The following is a 15892-nucleotide window of genomic DNA, read 5'->3' on the forward strand; positions in this document are numbered from 1 at the left end:
TCCCATACCCCTCTATCCTCCCTGTAATTTTCTGTCTTTTCCTCATTCACTGTTAATAATAAAGGCAAAAACGGCCAAAAAACATAACTTTAAAAAAATGTAAATGAGTGGATGAACTGCAAACAGTGATCGCAATGATGGTGGTTTGTTATAATTGAAACTTAATTGTGCTGTCAATTATTTTTCTCTCTCTTTCTTTCTGCACTAAATGGCAGTGTCATGGTTGGATAGTGCAGATTAAGAGGCAGTATTATTGTAATTGACCTTGCTACTTAAAAACATCTCGACGCGCACTAGTTCGCGGACGGAAAGACGTCAGTTTTTTTAATGCTACTAATAATATATATATATATAGCCTACTGTGTACAAACAACAATAATAATAACACTACTATACATCGTTTAAAAGGTCTAAGGGTTTAGCATCAGTGTATGGTGTCCGTTTTGAGATTAAATTGCTCTAGTATCATAAATAAAGTATTTTATTACAGAAGTCCAGATAACAACATGCATAATATAAACTGACTCCTTACCTTTGTGCTGGTATAAGGAACGCGAATCGAATCCAGTCTGTTTCAGATGTGTGAATAACCCATAAAAACTCTCCAACAAAGTACATCCAATGGCCATTTTTGTCCACAAATGCGTATAATCCGTGAAATATGGATATATTTTCCATTGTTTATATCAGATTTCAGATGCACGTCTTGTAATAGATTATAATATACAATCTGAGGACTATTTACATCGTAACACTTGTATATGAGATCACACTCGCGTTCAAAACCAGCGCTCAAACTTGATTGTACAAGTAGGTGGGAGTATAATACATAATATCCAAACAGCGCTGTCTAATATCGTGACGTCATCTGACTCGCGCGTTCCTCCAGTGACTTCATGGAAAATATTGATAGACAGAACGTGTAGCCAATTAGAACACGAATTCAACGATCTTTGTGTGAAGCTTTATTTCCTGGTGTGGATACGGCATTTTATACGCTTATATAAGGATAAACAATAAAACGAACGAACGTGTATGCATGTAAACAAAAGACTTTTATTTTGTGGCTGACTGGCACTTAGAAAAGACACTAGTCTTACAAAAACTCTTGCAAGAACCTCATTTTTGGGTCTATTGACTTCAAACGTGAAATATCACTTCTTTAGACTTGTGGCTTTGCCCTCATTGCATTTCTAGGGTTCACACATATATTTATCATTAAGATTTTTAGTGTTAAAAAAGCCTCTGTAACTTTTTAAATTTTTATCTTAAAATAATTTTGAAACATGGAAAACGAAGCTCAAAGTGTCTTCTATCTAATGATACCACAGTTATGCTTATACTATAGACGGTTTCAGCAGTAACAACATAAACAAGCCGCTGTCGCGGTCCGCACGTAACTTCCGCTAAACTCCGCTAATAATAAATAACAACGAAGTACTTTAAACGTAGTTTATTTATATAACAAGCAAAAAAAAAACAACAACACACAGATTACCTAGGAGACCAAAACATTTGTTATTTTCGACGAGGAATTTGTTCAAGAGATCAGTTTAGCAACTGACCATTAAAAAAACGAAACCGGAAGTAAAGTTCGGATCCAGACGTGTATCACGTGCGTCCGATGAAACCGCCTATAAATGGTTTAGTAAAAACAGCCCTTTTAGTGAAAGTAGGTATTTTCATGGTTTCGGGCCAGAATGGGGGTGCTTTTCAAGAGGTTAACTCACAAACAGGCGAAATCTGAATGACCTAATTTTTCAGGTGCTTGCAGAGAATGGTTTACCAAAACTAAGTTACTGGGTTGATCTTTTCACATTTTTTTAAGTTAATAAAAGCACTGGGGACCCAATTACTTAAATATTATTTGGTTTGGTGATTTGGCAGGGCTTTTTAAAGGGTTTATTAATGTCCTGCCACCTTCTCAAGATTTGTACTGAACAATTCATACAAAACTCATAAAAGTTGTAAGTTTATAAAGGGTTATTTTAGGATGTGTTGTCATGTCATCAGATACGGATGAGTCTGATGACCCAAAACAAAGATGTGTAACAGTAAATACATATAGTGTAAATATCTATTTCAGGTAAATCAGCTTGTTAGACAGGTCTGTATGCAACAAGTAACTCAAACCAGATCAGATAGTTCAATCTAAAAAGTGCAGCCGAAAAATCAACACTCAGCATCAAGACTGTTTCTTACGGGACGTACATTTATAATACTGTACAGCAGATACATATTTCTTGGTAAGTTTGGTGATCTTTAAAATGATATTAATAATAACATATTACTATAATATCTAAGGGATACTGTATATGTTGTAATTGTTTAATTTTGCTTGGGACAATTTACTGGAAAGTATATAAAAATCTCACAACGGTGGTAATAATGACATTCTTTTTCCTTGATACAATAATAGGAGGTTGGCTGAGTAGCTTTTAAACTTTTTCTAATCCGAGAAATTTAAGGCAGATTACAGAATTATGTGTATGCTAAAAGTTTCATGCAGTATTTAAAAATGCAAAGAGTACGACACATATACTATGGCCAAAACGTTTATGATTGACGTGGAAAACTTACTGTAATTATTTTCTCAAGAAGGGAACTTTAAAATTCACTTTTAAAATCATGGTCTATATCAATTCTGTTGAAACATGAAGATTTGAAAACTCGACATCTTCACAGAAATGCAGTTTTGTTGGTGAAGGAGAAAAGTAGCTGTCAGTCACAATTAGAGCTTTTTAATCTCAAATCTTTTTTGTCTGTAATGTATGTGCATTCTTTGTTGATTAAACATATATGTATTTGTGTTTGGTCAACAATTTCTGTGGATTACACTGAAGTAGAATATAAAAACTCAGCAAGGTCCATTCCAAGGTACAGATGGAATACAAATGAGTATCTTTGCAATAATTAATCATTTCACACTATATGTACATGTTTAACGTGAACTGTTTACAGGTAGGTGCAGGTGTAATAGTTACAGAGTTAAAGAAGAGTAACACAGCATCTAAAACTGAACTCTATATGAAGAGTGAGGAGGGGCACCACTTTAAAAATAAGTCTCAATAAAATGGAGGAGGACACAGAAACATCTTCAGTGCTCAGTTGTGTGTCTATGAAGAGTAATGAATCAATGCATCTAGTTCCCCCTTATCTAAGTGATAAAGCAATGACCTCTGACCTCAGGCAGCTCCGCACAGAACCAAACCTGCTGGAGGAGACTAAAGACCTTCATCAGGATTCTCATGAACCAGTAGATGATGTTCTGCAGAGAGTCAGAGATCAACACAAAACCCTCATGAAGAACAGGTATGAGAGTTTATTTGAGGCAATTAAACTTCAAGAGAATCAAACTCACCTAAAGAGGATTTACACACAACTGTACATCATAGAGGGAGAGAGTGAAGGAGTGAATGAAGAACATGAGGTTTTACACATGGAGAAAAACACCAGAACACAACACTTACAAGACACAACAATCTACTGCAATGACATCTTTAAACCCTTACCTGAACCAGAATATAAAACTGAGAAAAGAAGAGAGAGGAAAGACAAAATCAAGAGCGTTCTTACTAAAGGCATCGCTGGAATTGGAAAAACCGTCTCTGTGCAGAAGTTTATTCTGGATTGGGCAGAGGGAACAGCCAATCAGGATGTAGATTTCATGTTTGTGTTTCCGTTTCGAGAGCTGAACTTGATTCAAGATGATCAGTACAGTCTTCACAAACTTCTGCTTGACTTTCATCCTGAACTTCAAGATCTGGACTCAAAGATTTATGATGAGTGTAAAGTTGTGTTCATCTTTGATGGTCTGGATGAAAACAGAATGACACTGATGTTTACAGAAGCTGAGAAAGTTTCTGAGGTGACTGAGACTTCATCAGTGCCTGTGTTGATAGCAAACCTTATAAAAGGAGATCTGCTTCCCTCTGCTCTCATCTGGATCACCTCCAGACCAGCAGCAGCCAATCAGATCCCATCTAAATACATCAACCGTCTGACAGAAATCCAGGGATTCAATGACGATCAGAAGGAAGAATATTTCAGGAAGAGAATCAGTGATGAACATCAAGCCAGCAGAATCATCTCACACGTCAGAAGATCAAGAAGTCTCCACATCATGTGTCACATACCAGTCTTCTGTTGGATCTCATCCACTGTGCTTCAAAACATCCTGAAACAAGTCAATGAGAGAGCAGAAATCCCTAAAACTCTGACTGAAATGTACATCCACTTCCTGCTGATTCAGATGAATATGAAGAATGAGAAGTATGATGAGAGAGATCCAGAGAAACTCCTGCAGTCCAACAGAGAAGTGATTGTCAAACTGTCTGAACTGGCTTTCAAACAGCTGATGAAGGGTAATGTGATGTTTTATGAAGAGGAGCTGAGAGAGTCTGGCATAGACATCACTGACGCCTCAGTGTATTCTGGGATTTGTACTGAGATCTTTAAGGAGGAATTTGTGATGCATCAGAGGAAAATCTACTGCTTCATACATCTCAGCTTTCAGGAGTTTCTGGCTGCATTTTATGCGTTTTACTATTATGTCATAAAAAATGTCGACACAATAAAGTTTCTTGATGTTGTTCAGAGTCTGCACAGAAAGACCATAGATAAAGCTCTTCAGAGTGAAAATGGACATCTGGATCTTTTCCTGCGATTCCTACTGGGCATCTCACTGGAGTCCAATCAGAGACTCTTACAGGATCTACTGACACACACGGTGGACACCTCAGAAACAATCAGGGAAACTATTACATATATCAAAGACAAAATCAAGCATGAACAGGGTCTCTCAGCTGAAAGATCCATCAATCTGTATCTGTGTCTTCTTGAAGTGAATGATCAGACTCTGTACAGAGAGATTGAGGAGTTTGTGAGATCAGACAAACACTCAGAGAAGAAACTCTCTGCTGCTCACTGTTCAGCAATAGCCTACATGCTTCAGATGTCAGAGGAGGTGCTGGATGAGCTGAATCTGAAGAAATACAACACAACACAGGAGGGGAGAAGAAGACTCATACCAGCTGTCAGCAACTGCACACGAGCTATGTGAGAGTTTTATTTTGTACATTTATTTCTACATGTTACATCTTATAAAGCCAATATTGTGGAAACGTCAATAAAATGTGTATTTTATTCTCTAAAACTCTTTTACTTTCTTTAGACTTGCTGACTGTAATCTCACGGTTGAGTCCTGTAAAATGTTGTCTTCATGTATCAGATCCTCAAACTCACCTGTGAGAGATCTGGATGTGAGTAACAATGACCTGCAGGATTCAGGAGTGAAGCTCATCTCTGATGCTCTCAAGAGTCCAGACTGTAAACTACACACTCTGAGGTATTAATCTCTAGATACTGATTTACTGATTTATAACTAAAGAGGTTGAACTGACTGATGTTGATGTGTGATCTCTCTGTAGATTATCAGGTTGTATGGTGACAGATGAAGGTTGTTGTTATTTGGCTTCAGCTCTGAGTTCAAACCCATCATCACACCTGAGAGAGCTGGATCTGAGCTACAATCACCCACAACACTCAGGACGGCAGATGCTCTCTCAGATACTCAATGATACAAACTGCGCACTCATCAAACTTAAGTATGAACTCAACACTATACTCACTATACTCTACTGTGTGTGTGTACCTGGTAATTATCACATTATCACATTATCCCCACAAAGATAGGAATAACTATGTGTGTGTGTGTGTGTGTGTGTGTGTGTGTGTGCGTGCCTGCGTGCGTGTGTGCGTGTGTGTGTGTGTGTGACAGAGAAACAGATGGAGTTTAAATGTCTGCATTTTGTTTTTCAATTTATTAATATAGGTACTTTTATCCACACAGCATATATATATATATATTTATTTATTCACAGTGTCTTTATTGTTTATCAGAGAAGCAGAATGTGACATCATGTTTGTGTGTTTTATTTCTGTCTATTTGTGTTCATAGTGTGGATCATGGAGGAGAGTTCAGAATTACAGCAGGACCACGCAAATGTAAGCACACCCACGCATACAAATTAGTTTCCATGCTTTGTGGGGACATTCCATACACCGAAGAAAAATTGGAGTAGGATTTATTTGAAAAAAGCTAGGAAACTATTTTCACTTAGAAAATGCTATTCAATTTAAAAGAATTGCCAAGTAAATGCTAAACACCATTATCAACAGCTTTAACTAGAATTTTCTAAGCAATGTTTACATGGAATTTTTAGGTAATATATTTGGGATGCACAAAAATCAAGAATCAGAGTATGAATTTCAGCAATGGTGTCAATGAAAAATATAAATCCATGTTGCCGTGCATGCTTGGAGTCCTGGATGATATATGTACTTTGTTAATACCCAGCATGCATTGCAGCATGAAGTTCTTCATTTGATTGTCACCATTGTTGAGATTCATACTCTGATTCTTGATGTTTGTGTGTCCCAAATACACTCAAGTTATTTTTGTCCATAGTTTCTAAAAAGCATAAATGACAAATTGATGTGAGAGTGCAAGTTATCAATTTGACAGAAAATAAACTTTTTATGAGAGAGTAAATCAATAAATTAAATGATGATCGTTACTATTATGTACCAACCACCACAGAATTACACTATTAACTTTAGATTACCATTAAAAATGTGCTTTACACACATAGCATTAATGCAACTAGGAAAGAATTAGCAAGCAAAATTTCAAGGGTCAAGAATCCATCTAAAACTAACACAGATCGCCATAATGGTGACTAACTGAAACAAAATGTCTCTTGTTGTGTTCAGATGCCTGTGATCTCACACTGGATCCAAACACAGCAAACCCTCATCTCATATTGTCTGAGGACAACAAGAAGGTTACACATGTAGAAGATCCTCAGCCGTATCCTGATCATCCAGATAGATTTAAAGATGTTTTGCAGGTTCTGTGTAAAGAGAGTTTGACTGGACGCTGTTACTGGGAAGTTGAATGGGATAAATGGACTCGTATAGCAGTGACCTATAAAGAAATCGTCTCGGTTACGTATGTAACCCTCGTTCCCTGAAGGAAGGGAACGGAGACGTCACGTCGTGACCGACGAATTGGGAACCGCTCCGCGGGTGACCTATCTACTTCGAGAAACTATAAAAACGCCAATGAACTTGGCATGCAGGTATTTGCATAATGCCGGCGCCGCCCCGCCAGGTGCGTATATAAGCCGCAGGTGCACAATACCAAATTAGCTATATTATTGCTGAGAAGCCGAGCAGCAGTGCCCGGCCTGAAAACAGCAATGGAACAGCAAACTGTGGCGACGGGACGTGACGTCTCCGTTCCCTTCCTTCAGGGAACGAGGGTTACATACGTAACCGAGACGTTCCCTTTCAGTCGGTCACTACGACGTCACGTCGTGACCGACGAATTGGGAATCCCTACCAAAACGCCACTGCAGCTGAACCCTTCCAGTGCCTGCAAAAGCCCTCCGCCCTCCACGTAAGGGGCGGAACCTAAGGCGAAATGCAGAAGGCCGGTCACTACCTGTTCCTTAACCCACGATAGTGAAGCAGCGAACTGGGGAAGCGTCTAAACTGAGCGGAGCTAGAACACTGCGGAAGCCATCCCCTAAGAAGGTTGAACGGATGACATAAAATATGAAACAACCGATAGGTTGCTCATAAAAAGTCTCTGAACAAAACATAGTATGCAGAGAGATGCAGAACAGGCTCTGCTAAGGAAAACGTGGAGGATTAGTACCCCACGGAGTATACACACAAATGAACCCCACGTAGGGGACAAATGTGGACGCCTAGCCTACACAGGTTTACAGAGAATACATCAGTGATAGGTTGACAGCGGATGCTCCGCAACATCGGCTATCAGGGCGGTGGAGGAGAGGCAAAAACAGTTTTTTAGACGTTTTTGCCCCGATGGCCTTCCATATTGGTGCAGATGTGCAGCACCAAAATAGAGGCTCCAAGCCGACACACGAGCCGACCCTCGGCATTCTTAACTAGTTAGTAGAAAGAACCCGAGTGGAAACCGGTTCGACACGAACACTATAGAATCTTGTGAACGTATTAGGTGTCGCCCAGCCTGCAGCTCTACAAATATCTGTTAGCGAGGAACCGCGAGCCAGTGCCCAAGATGATGCCACACTGCGTGTAGAGTGGGCACGTAAATTAAACGGACAAGGCACATTCTGCTTTTGATATGCAAGGGCTATAGTATCCACAATCCAATGGGACATCCTCTGCTTGGTGACAGCTTTTCCTTTCTGCTGACCACCGTAACAAACAAAGAGCTGATCTGAGGTCCTAAAGCTTTGCGTCCTGTCTATATACACACGTAGTGCACGAACAGGGCATAACAAAGCCGTGGCTGGGTCTGCCTCCTCCAAAGGCAGCGCTTGGAGGTTCACCACTTGATCTCTGAAAGGAGTGGTGGGAACTTTGGGCACAAAGCCGGGCCGGGGTCTCAGTGTTACGCTGGATGCAGCCGGCCCGAACTGAAGGCACGATTCGTCGACCGAAAATGCATGAATATCCCCTATCCTCTTAACAGAAGCCAAAGCAAGGAGAGTTAAAGTTTTCATAGTAAGAAATTTAACACTCACACTATGCAGAGGCTCAAATGGGGCTTCCTGGAGTGATTTCAGCACCAAGGACAGGTCCCAAGGAGGAATAGAGGGAGGACGCGAAGGATTCAGTCTTCGAGCGCCTCTGAGAAATCTAATGACCAGGTCGTGCTGACCCACTGTTCTACCGTTTACGGGTGAATGGTGAGCTGATATCGCAGCGATATCGACTTTAATAGTGGATGGTGACAGCCTATTCTCCAAACGACGCTGGAGATATAAAAGCACAACACTAATTGGGCATTCTCGGGGGTTTTCACTTTGGGAAGAACACCAGTCGACAAACAGGTTCCATTTAAGCGCGTAAGCCTGTCTCGTAGACGGCGCTCGCGCTGCAGCAATAGTGTTAGATACCTCTTGCGGTAAATCACTCAAATCCTCCGTGCCCCGTCCAGAGACCACACATGGAGGTTCCACAGGTCGGGGCGCGGGTGCCATAATGTGCCCTCTTGTTGAGAAAGAAGGTCCTTCCTCAGGGGAATCTTCCACGGAGGGGCTGTCGCGAGGAGAGAGAGTTCTGGAAACCAACTCCTGGTTGTCCAATACGGTGCCACCAACAGCACGCTCTCCTCGTCCTCCCGGATTTTGCATAGGGTTTGCGCAATGAGGCTCACCGGAGGGAACGCGTATTTGCGCATGTTTCGCGGCCAGCTGTGTGCCAATGCATCCACGCCGAGCGAGTCGTCGGCTAGTGAATAGAACAGGCGACAATGGGTCGTCTCTGGGGAAGCAAACAGATCTATCTGCGCTTTGCCGAAACGTCTCCAAATCTGCTGAACCGCAATGGGGTGGAGTCGCCATTCGCCGGGACGCGCAGCCCGAGAGAGCGCATCCGCCTCTACATTGAGCGCGCCCGGGATGTAAATGGCACGAAGAGACCTCAAATTCTTCTGACTCCAAGTGAGGAGATGACGGGCGAGATGCGACAGGTGACGCGAGCGTAAACCGCCTTGACGATTGATGTACGCCACGGTCGCAGTGTTGTCTGTGCGAACTAATACATCTTTGCCCTGTAACTCGTTGCTGAAACGGACGAGCGCAAGATATACAGCCCACATTTCTCGGCAATTTATGTGCCAATGCAGCTGGGGTGCCGTCCAGACCCCCGAAGCCGCAAGCCCATCGTACGTGGCCCCCCACCCCGTGTCCGAAGCATCTGTGCATACTATTGCATGCCTGGAGACCTGTCTCAGAGGCACACCGGCTCGGAGAAACGCACGGTCTGACCACGGAGTGAAAGTGCGACGACACGCAGGTGTAATGATAACACGGTGAATGCCGCGCAGCCACGCTCTCCTCGGGACTCGATCGTGAAGCCAATGCTGAAGCGGTCGCATATGAAGCAGTCCGAGCGGAGTTACAGCTGCGGCTGCTGCCATATGCCCCAGGAGCTTCTGAAATTGTTTCAGCGGGACCGCGCTCTTGCTCTTGAATGTATTCAGGCAAGTCAGAATCGACTGTACACGCGCTTCTGTTAGACGAGCTGTCAAATCGATCGAGTCCAGTTCCATCCCGAGAAAAGAGATTCTCTGCACGGGGCAAAGCTTGCTCTTTTCCCAGTTGACCCGAAGACCCAAACGAGCGAGGTGTTTTAGAGTTAAATCTCTGTGATCGCACAGCGTCTGACGTGTTTGAGCTATTATGAGCCAATCGTCTAAATACGCGAGAATGCGCACACCTTTCTCTCTCAGGGGTTTTAAAGCCCCCTCCACTACTTTGGTGAATACACGGGGAGACAGAGAGAGCCCGAATGGGAGGACTTTGTACTGGTATGCTCGCCCCTCGAACGCAAAGCGGAGAAACGGCCTGTGCCGGGGGAGAATCGATACGTGGAAGTACGCGTCCTTCAGGTCGATGGATGCGAACCAATCGTTTGGACGAATGCATGGAAATATGCGCTTGGGCGTCAGCATCTTGAACGGCATTCTGTGAAGTGCACGGTTCAGCGAACGCAGGTCCAGGATCGGTCGCAAGCCGCCGCTTTTCTTGGGTACAATAAAGTAAGGGCTGTAAAACCCCGACCTCATCTCGGCTGGAGGGACCGGCTCGATCGCGTCTTTCGCCAATAAGACAGCGATCTCCGCACGGAGGACGTGCGCATCGGCAGCTCTCACCGTAGTGAAACGAACGCCGGAGAATTTGGGGGGACGCCGGGCAAATTGGATCGCATAGCCGAGACGAATCGTGCGTAAAGCCAACGCGACGGGCTGGGAAGCTGTTTCCACGCCCCCAGACACCGTGCGAGGGGGACTAAAGGCACGATCGGTGTACCCGCGGCGGGCGCAACGGAGGTGATCGCCGGTGTGTGCGTAACGGCCGCACCGACAGCAGTGTTGTGTGTGATAACACTCACCTGAGTCCGTTGCTGGGTGGTTGAGTAAGGGAGGCTCTGCTGAAGACACCTCTCGCCACTCGATGCACCCTCTGGCGAAGGAGGAGGGAGACGATGGGTTATGAGCCCGTAGCTGTCTCCTACCGCCTGAGAAGTTGGAGAGCGCGGAGGGGTTATGAGCCCGAGCGCCGCTCTCGTTCTCCTCTGATGAGTCGGAGAACGAGGGGGGGTTATGAGCCCGCTCGTATCTCCGGCGCTCATCTGAAGACCTAGAGATGGAAGTGGAATTCGCTCCTTTTGTGAATTTGTGGGTGCCGACTGAAAAGTCGGCGGAACAGAAAAATGAAACAAAAGATTCCCCAACCGGCCCTCCTCCGGTGGGGGGAGTGGTGCCTTCACCATCTCCCGAAGAGCGATCCCCTCCATCTCTAGGTCGCCCGTCTCAGGGCCGCTTCGATCTCCTCTTTCCACCCTTCGGAGCGGGCTGAGCGGGCGGGGCGGGCTGCTGACGACCGGTTCCTCGCTTCTTAGAAGAGCCCCGGGGAGGAACGGAGGCGGCCGCCGCAGGACGCCCTCGGCGAGGAGCAGGCTGAGGCGCCGACGTGGATGGGGCAGGCGCAGGACGCTTCCGACGTGGCATGATTTGAGCTATGGCCTCAGTCTGCTTCTTGGCCGCGGAGAATTGCTGCGCAAACTCCTCGACCGTCTCGCCGAACAGGCCGGTCTGGGAAACCGGAGCATTCAGGAGCCGGGTTTTATCAGCGTCCTTCATGTCCGCCAGACACAGCCAGAGATGGCGTTCCTGGACTACCAGGGTAGACATCGCACGCCCGACGGCGCGTGCGGTGACCTTGGTCGCACGAAACGCCAGATCAGTGGCCGCACGCAGTTCAGAGAACTCCGCCGAGTCGTGACCTCCCGCGTGCAGGTCCCTCAGAGCCTTAGCCTGATGAACCTGCAGCAATGCCATGGCATGCAGGGCAGAGGCTGCCTCCCCACAAGCTTTGTAAGCAGCACCGGTCAGCGCCGAAGACTGCTTACAAGCCCGTGAGGGGAGAGTAGGCTGGTCCCGCCAGGAGGAAGCGACACCGGCCGGACACAACTGCATCGCGACCGGCCGCTCCACTGACGGGATACCAGTATACCCCCTGGCATCTCCACCCTCGAGAGAGGTGAGGGGTGAAGGCTGAAACGGCCGGTTCCGGGCGGAAAACGGGGTTTTCCACGACCGCGTCAGCTCTTCATGTACCTCGGGGAAGAAGGGCACCGGGGGCGAGGACTGAGAAGCCCTGGCACCCCCGAAGTACCAATCATCGAGGCGGGACGGTTCAGGTGGGGGAGGTTCAGTCCACTCCAAGCCGACCGCCGCCGCCGCCCGAGCGAGCATGGCTGCCATCTCGGGGTCGAACGCAGGACCCGCAACCCGACCCGAAGGCGGGAGCGGATCTGGATCGACGTCCGAGGCTGACAACCCCCCCTCCGACGTTACGGTGGACATCGCGTCCGGTGGAGGCTCGACAGAGCGCGAGGACACCGTAGAACACGGGCCGCTCGTCTCCATCGGGACCTCCGCTGGCAACGGATCAGGGCGCTGGGAGCTGCTGGACGAACCAGCAGACCGACCCAGCACCGTTATACGGAGGTCATCCTTCGCAAGTTTGGTAGCTGCGCCCTTAGCAGCACCAGACTTGGAAGGCGGGTGCCGTTCCCGGAGAAACGACACCCGTCTCCGCAAATCCGCCATAGTCATGCCCTCACAAGTGGAGCATGAACTATCACGCAACGCTGCCTCTGCGTGCTGGAGCCCCAGACACGAAACACAGCGCTCGTGGCCATCCCGGGGGGCGATGAACACACCGCATCCAGAAACGGAACACGGACGGAATGCCATCTTTAAAAAGACGCACCCGACCGTGACACGAATGAGTGACTGTCTTTAAAAAGACACAAAGCTCAAACGTGCTGCTCTTTTAGGGAAATCACTCTTTTTGTGCGAGCTGGTGAAACACACAGGGAGAGGCAAACGCACTCACTCAACTCAAGTCCTAAAAGAGACAGAGAGAGAGAGAGAGAGAGAAAGGGTGGAGAAAACACTGCGAGCCTCCGCTGAGGTGTCTTTGCCCAACCAACTTCAGCAAGCTGAGATCTTTTTCCTCCAAGAACAGGGATCTACGAAGATCAGTATACGCTTCTCGAGAGCAGATGTCTGCCGGCTTCGAAGCAAAAAGCTAATTTGGTATTGTGCACCTGCGGCTTATATACGCACCTGGCGGGGCGGCGCCGGCATTATGCAAATACCTGCATGCCAAGTTCATTGGCGTTTTTATAGTTTCTCGAAGTAGATAGGTCACCCGCGGAGCGGTTCCCAATTCGTCGGTCACGACGTGACGTCGTAGTGACCGACTGAAAGGGAACAACAGTAAAGCAGTGAATAATTTGTTTGGGCTTGATGATAAGTCCTGGTGTCTTTTCTGTACTGATGAAGGATTTACCACCTGGCACAATAATAAGAAAACAGACATACCTCCTCCTTCACCTCCAACTAATAGAGTAGGAGTTTATCTGGACTGGTCAGCGGGCACTCTGTCCTTCTACAGCGTCTCTGATACACTAACACTCACACACATAAACACAATCAACACAACATTCACACAACCTTTATATGCTGGATTTGATGTTTATTATGGAGCATCTCTGTGTCAGATTTAACGAAGAATAATAAAATCTCAAATCAGGATTTGGTTGGTCAATTCTCATGACCTGAAGGAGCACCAAATGAGACTGTTAACCATCTGTCCCTCGCAGGAGTACAGATTATGTCTTAAATTCTAAACTTTGATATACTTTTGAGTGTGTTTAAGAATATAAACATAATATTTTTACTATTATGTACCAACCACCACATAATTGCAATATTAACTTTACATTAACACAGCAAGTGTGTTTAAAGGCAGGGTCCATAATCTCTGAAAGCCAATATTGACATTTGAAGACACCAAAACAAACACGCCCCTACCTTAATAGAATTTGGACCTTCTGTTGATAGACCCGCCCCATACATACGCAACTCAGACAATGATGTCGGTTAGTAGACACGCCCCTTACTGCTGATTGGCTACAAGTGTGTTTTGGTAGTTGGCCCAACCCTCTTTTCCAAAGCGTTTTTCAGATATCGTGCACCCCGCCTTTAATACATACAAAGTTAATACAACCCATGAAAAACTAGCAAACAAATTCTCAAGGGTCCAGAGTCCAACTAAAACAAACTCAGATCACCATAATGGTGACTTTAAATGAAACAAATCATCAAAATATAAACTTTCAACCTCTGTACCAGTGCTGTGCAAGAAAGGTTAATGTACAGCCCAGCCCTTATGACATCATAGGGCGAGCCTAATTTCAATGATCTCATTTTTACATGCTTGCAGAGAATAGTTTCCCAAACTAATCTACTGGGTTGTCTTTTTTACATTTACTAGTTGGAAATATGCAATGGGGACCCACTTACACTTAAAAATAGAAAAAGACAGATTTTCATGATATGTCCCCTTTAGCAGAGGTTTGGATGGGATTTTATTTGAAGTTAGCATTATTGTGATCAATGTGTGATTAACGTGGGCTTTTAAACTGGTTGCTGTAAATATGTCTTTAAAATGCATGATTGTTATGATGAGTCATAAGATGATACAGTAAACAGTACACAATACTTTTGTTCCCTATAAACAGTGTGAGATTGAGGGAAGTTGTTTCAATCTGAAAATAACATGGAGTTTTAAATCCATGTCGCCATAAAAATGTTAACCAATGTTTAAGCATGACCAACACATACATCACAATGGTGACAGATCAAATGAGCTGATGAAATTCAAACACTGATTGTAATGATGGTGGTTTGCTGAAATTGAAACTCAGTTGTGTTGTCAATAATCTTTTCTTTCTCTCTTTCTCTTTGCACTAAATGGCAGTGCTGTGGTTGGAAACAAACTAAGGGTACAGTATTATTGTAATTGGACTACCTACCTAAAAATTAGGTCATTTAGCCTGAATCTAAATGTGAAATCTAAATGACCAAATTTTTCACTTCCTTGCACAGAATGTTTTACCAAAACAAAGTTGCTTTGCATCAGCAACTCCAAAATCATTGCCTTTAAACAGTGATCCCTTTGTTATTATTCTAATACTGTAGATTTTAGTAAAAAGTGTGTTTCTAGTTTAAATTGTTTTGCTTATGAGTTGATTTTAAGAGATTCTTTATTCAGTAGACTTATTTTAGACATATTTTCACATGCAAATGAATAAAATTAAGTAAAGTTTTTTGGTCAAAATTAGAAAAGCGAAAGTGAGCAAAACTTTTCTCTTTTGGTGTTTCATAAAATAACCACTAGAAGGTGCACTATGCATAGTGAATGTTTGTTTTGCAGTACTAAACAAAGTCTTAGAGCTTTATGTCAACATTAGTTGTTTAAGCAATGCTATAATGATCATAAATAAAATAAAATATGCAGTATTAAAAACAATAAATTAACAAGCTAGTGTCAAGTATTTAGTATGATTGTGAAAAAGAAGTACTCTGGTACCAACAGAGGTGGACACTACTTGAGTATTTTAGTTACATTTTCCAAGCATCTGTGCTTTATCAGAGTGTTTGTCTTGGGAAAAAAATTTACTTTACTTAAAATGTTCACTAAATTCTAAAGCATAGAATCATACTGTGTATTCATTTTATATTGCATATTCAAATTGATTTAATACCTAATTACATGAAAATTGTGTACTTTTCTTGAGTAAAAGTACGAAAGTACTTTTTACTTAAGTAAAAGTAAAAATATTAATAGATGTTTAATGTATTTAAAATGTTAAATATAAATCAAAAACTTGAAATTATGAAAAAGTGTCCACCTTTGCTGAGAGTAATAAGATTGGCCTGCATGTTTTCATTGGTTTCCATTTTGATGTT

General features: G+C 44.0%; 1 protein-coding gene across 1 annotated transcript; it reads left to right on the forward strand.

Moving 5' to 3' along the window:
- The first annotated feature begins 2153 nt into the window (after positions 1–2153).
- On the forward strand, positions 2154–15009 carry LOC135750694 (NLR family CARD domain-containing protein 3-like). The gene is made up of 8 exons (XM_073814540.1): positions 2154–2246; positions 2962–5058; positions 5174–5347; positions 5430–5606; positions 5960–6006; positions 6775–7001; positions 13006–13016; positions 13356–15009. Exons 2-8 carry the CDS (start codon positions 3074–3076, stop codon positions 13642–13644), a joined length of 2910 nt encoding a protein of 969 aa, XP_073670641.1. The 5' UTR covers positions 2154–2246; positions 2962–3073; the 3' UTR covers positions 13645–15009.
- The last annotated feature ends 883 nt before the right edge of the window (positions 15010–15892 follow it).

Source organism: Paramisgurnus dabryanus, chromosome 4 (assembly GCF_030506205.2).
Source record: "Paramisgurnus dabryanus chromosome 4, PD_genome_1.1, whole genome shotgun sequence".
NCBI lineage: Eukaryota > Metazoa > Chordata > Actinopteri > Cypriniformes > Cobitidae > Paramisgurnus > Paramisgurnus dabryanus.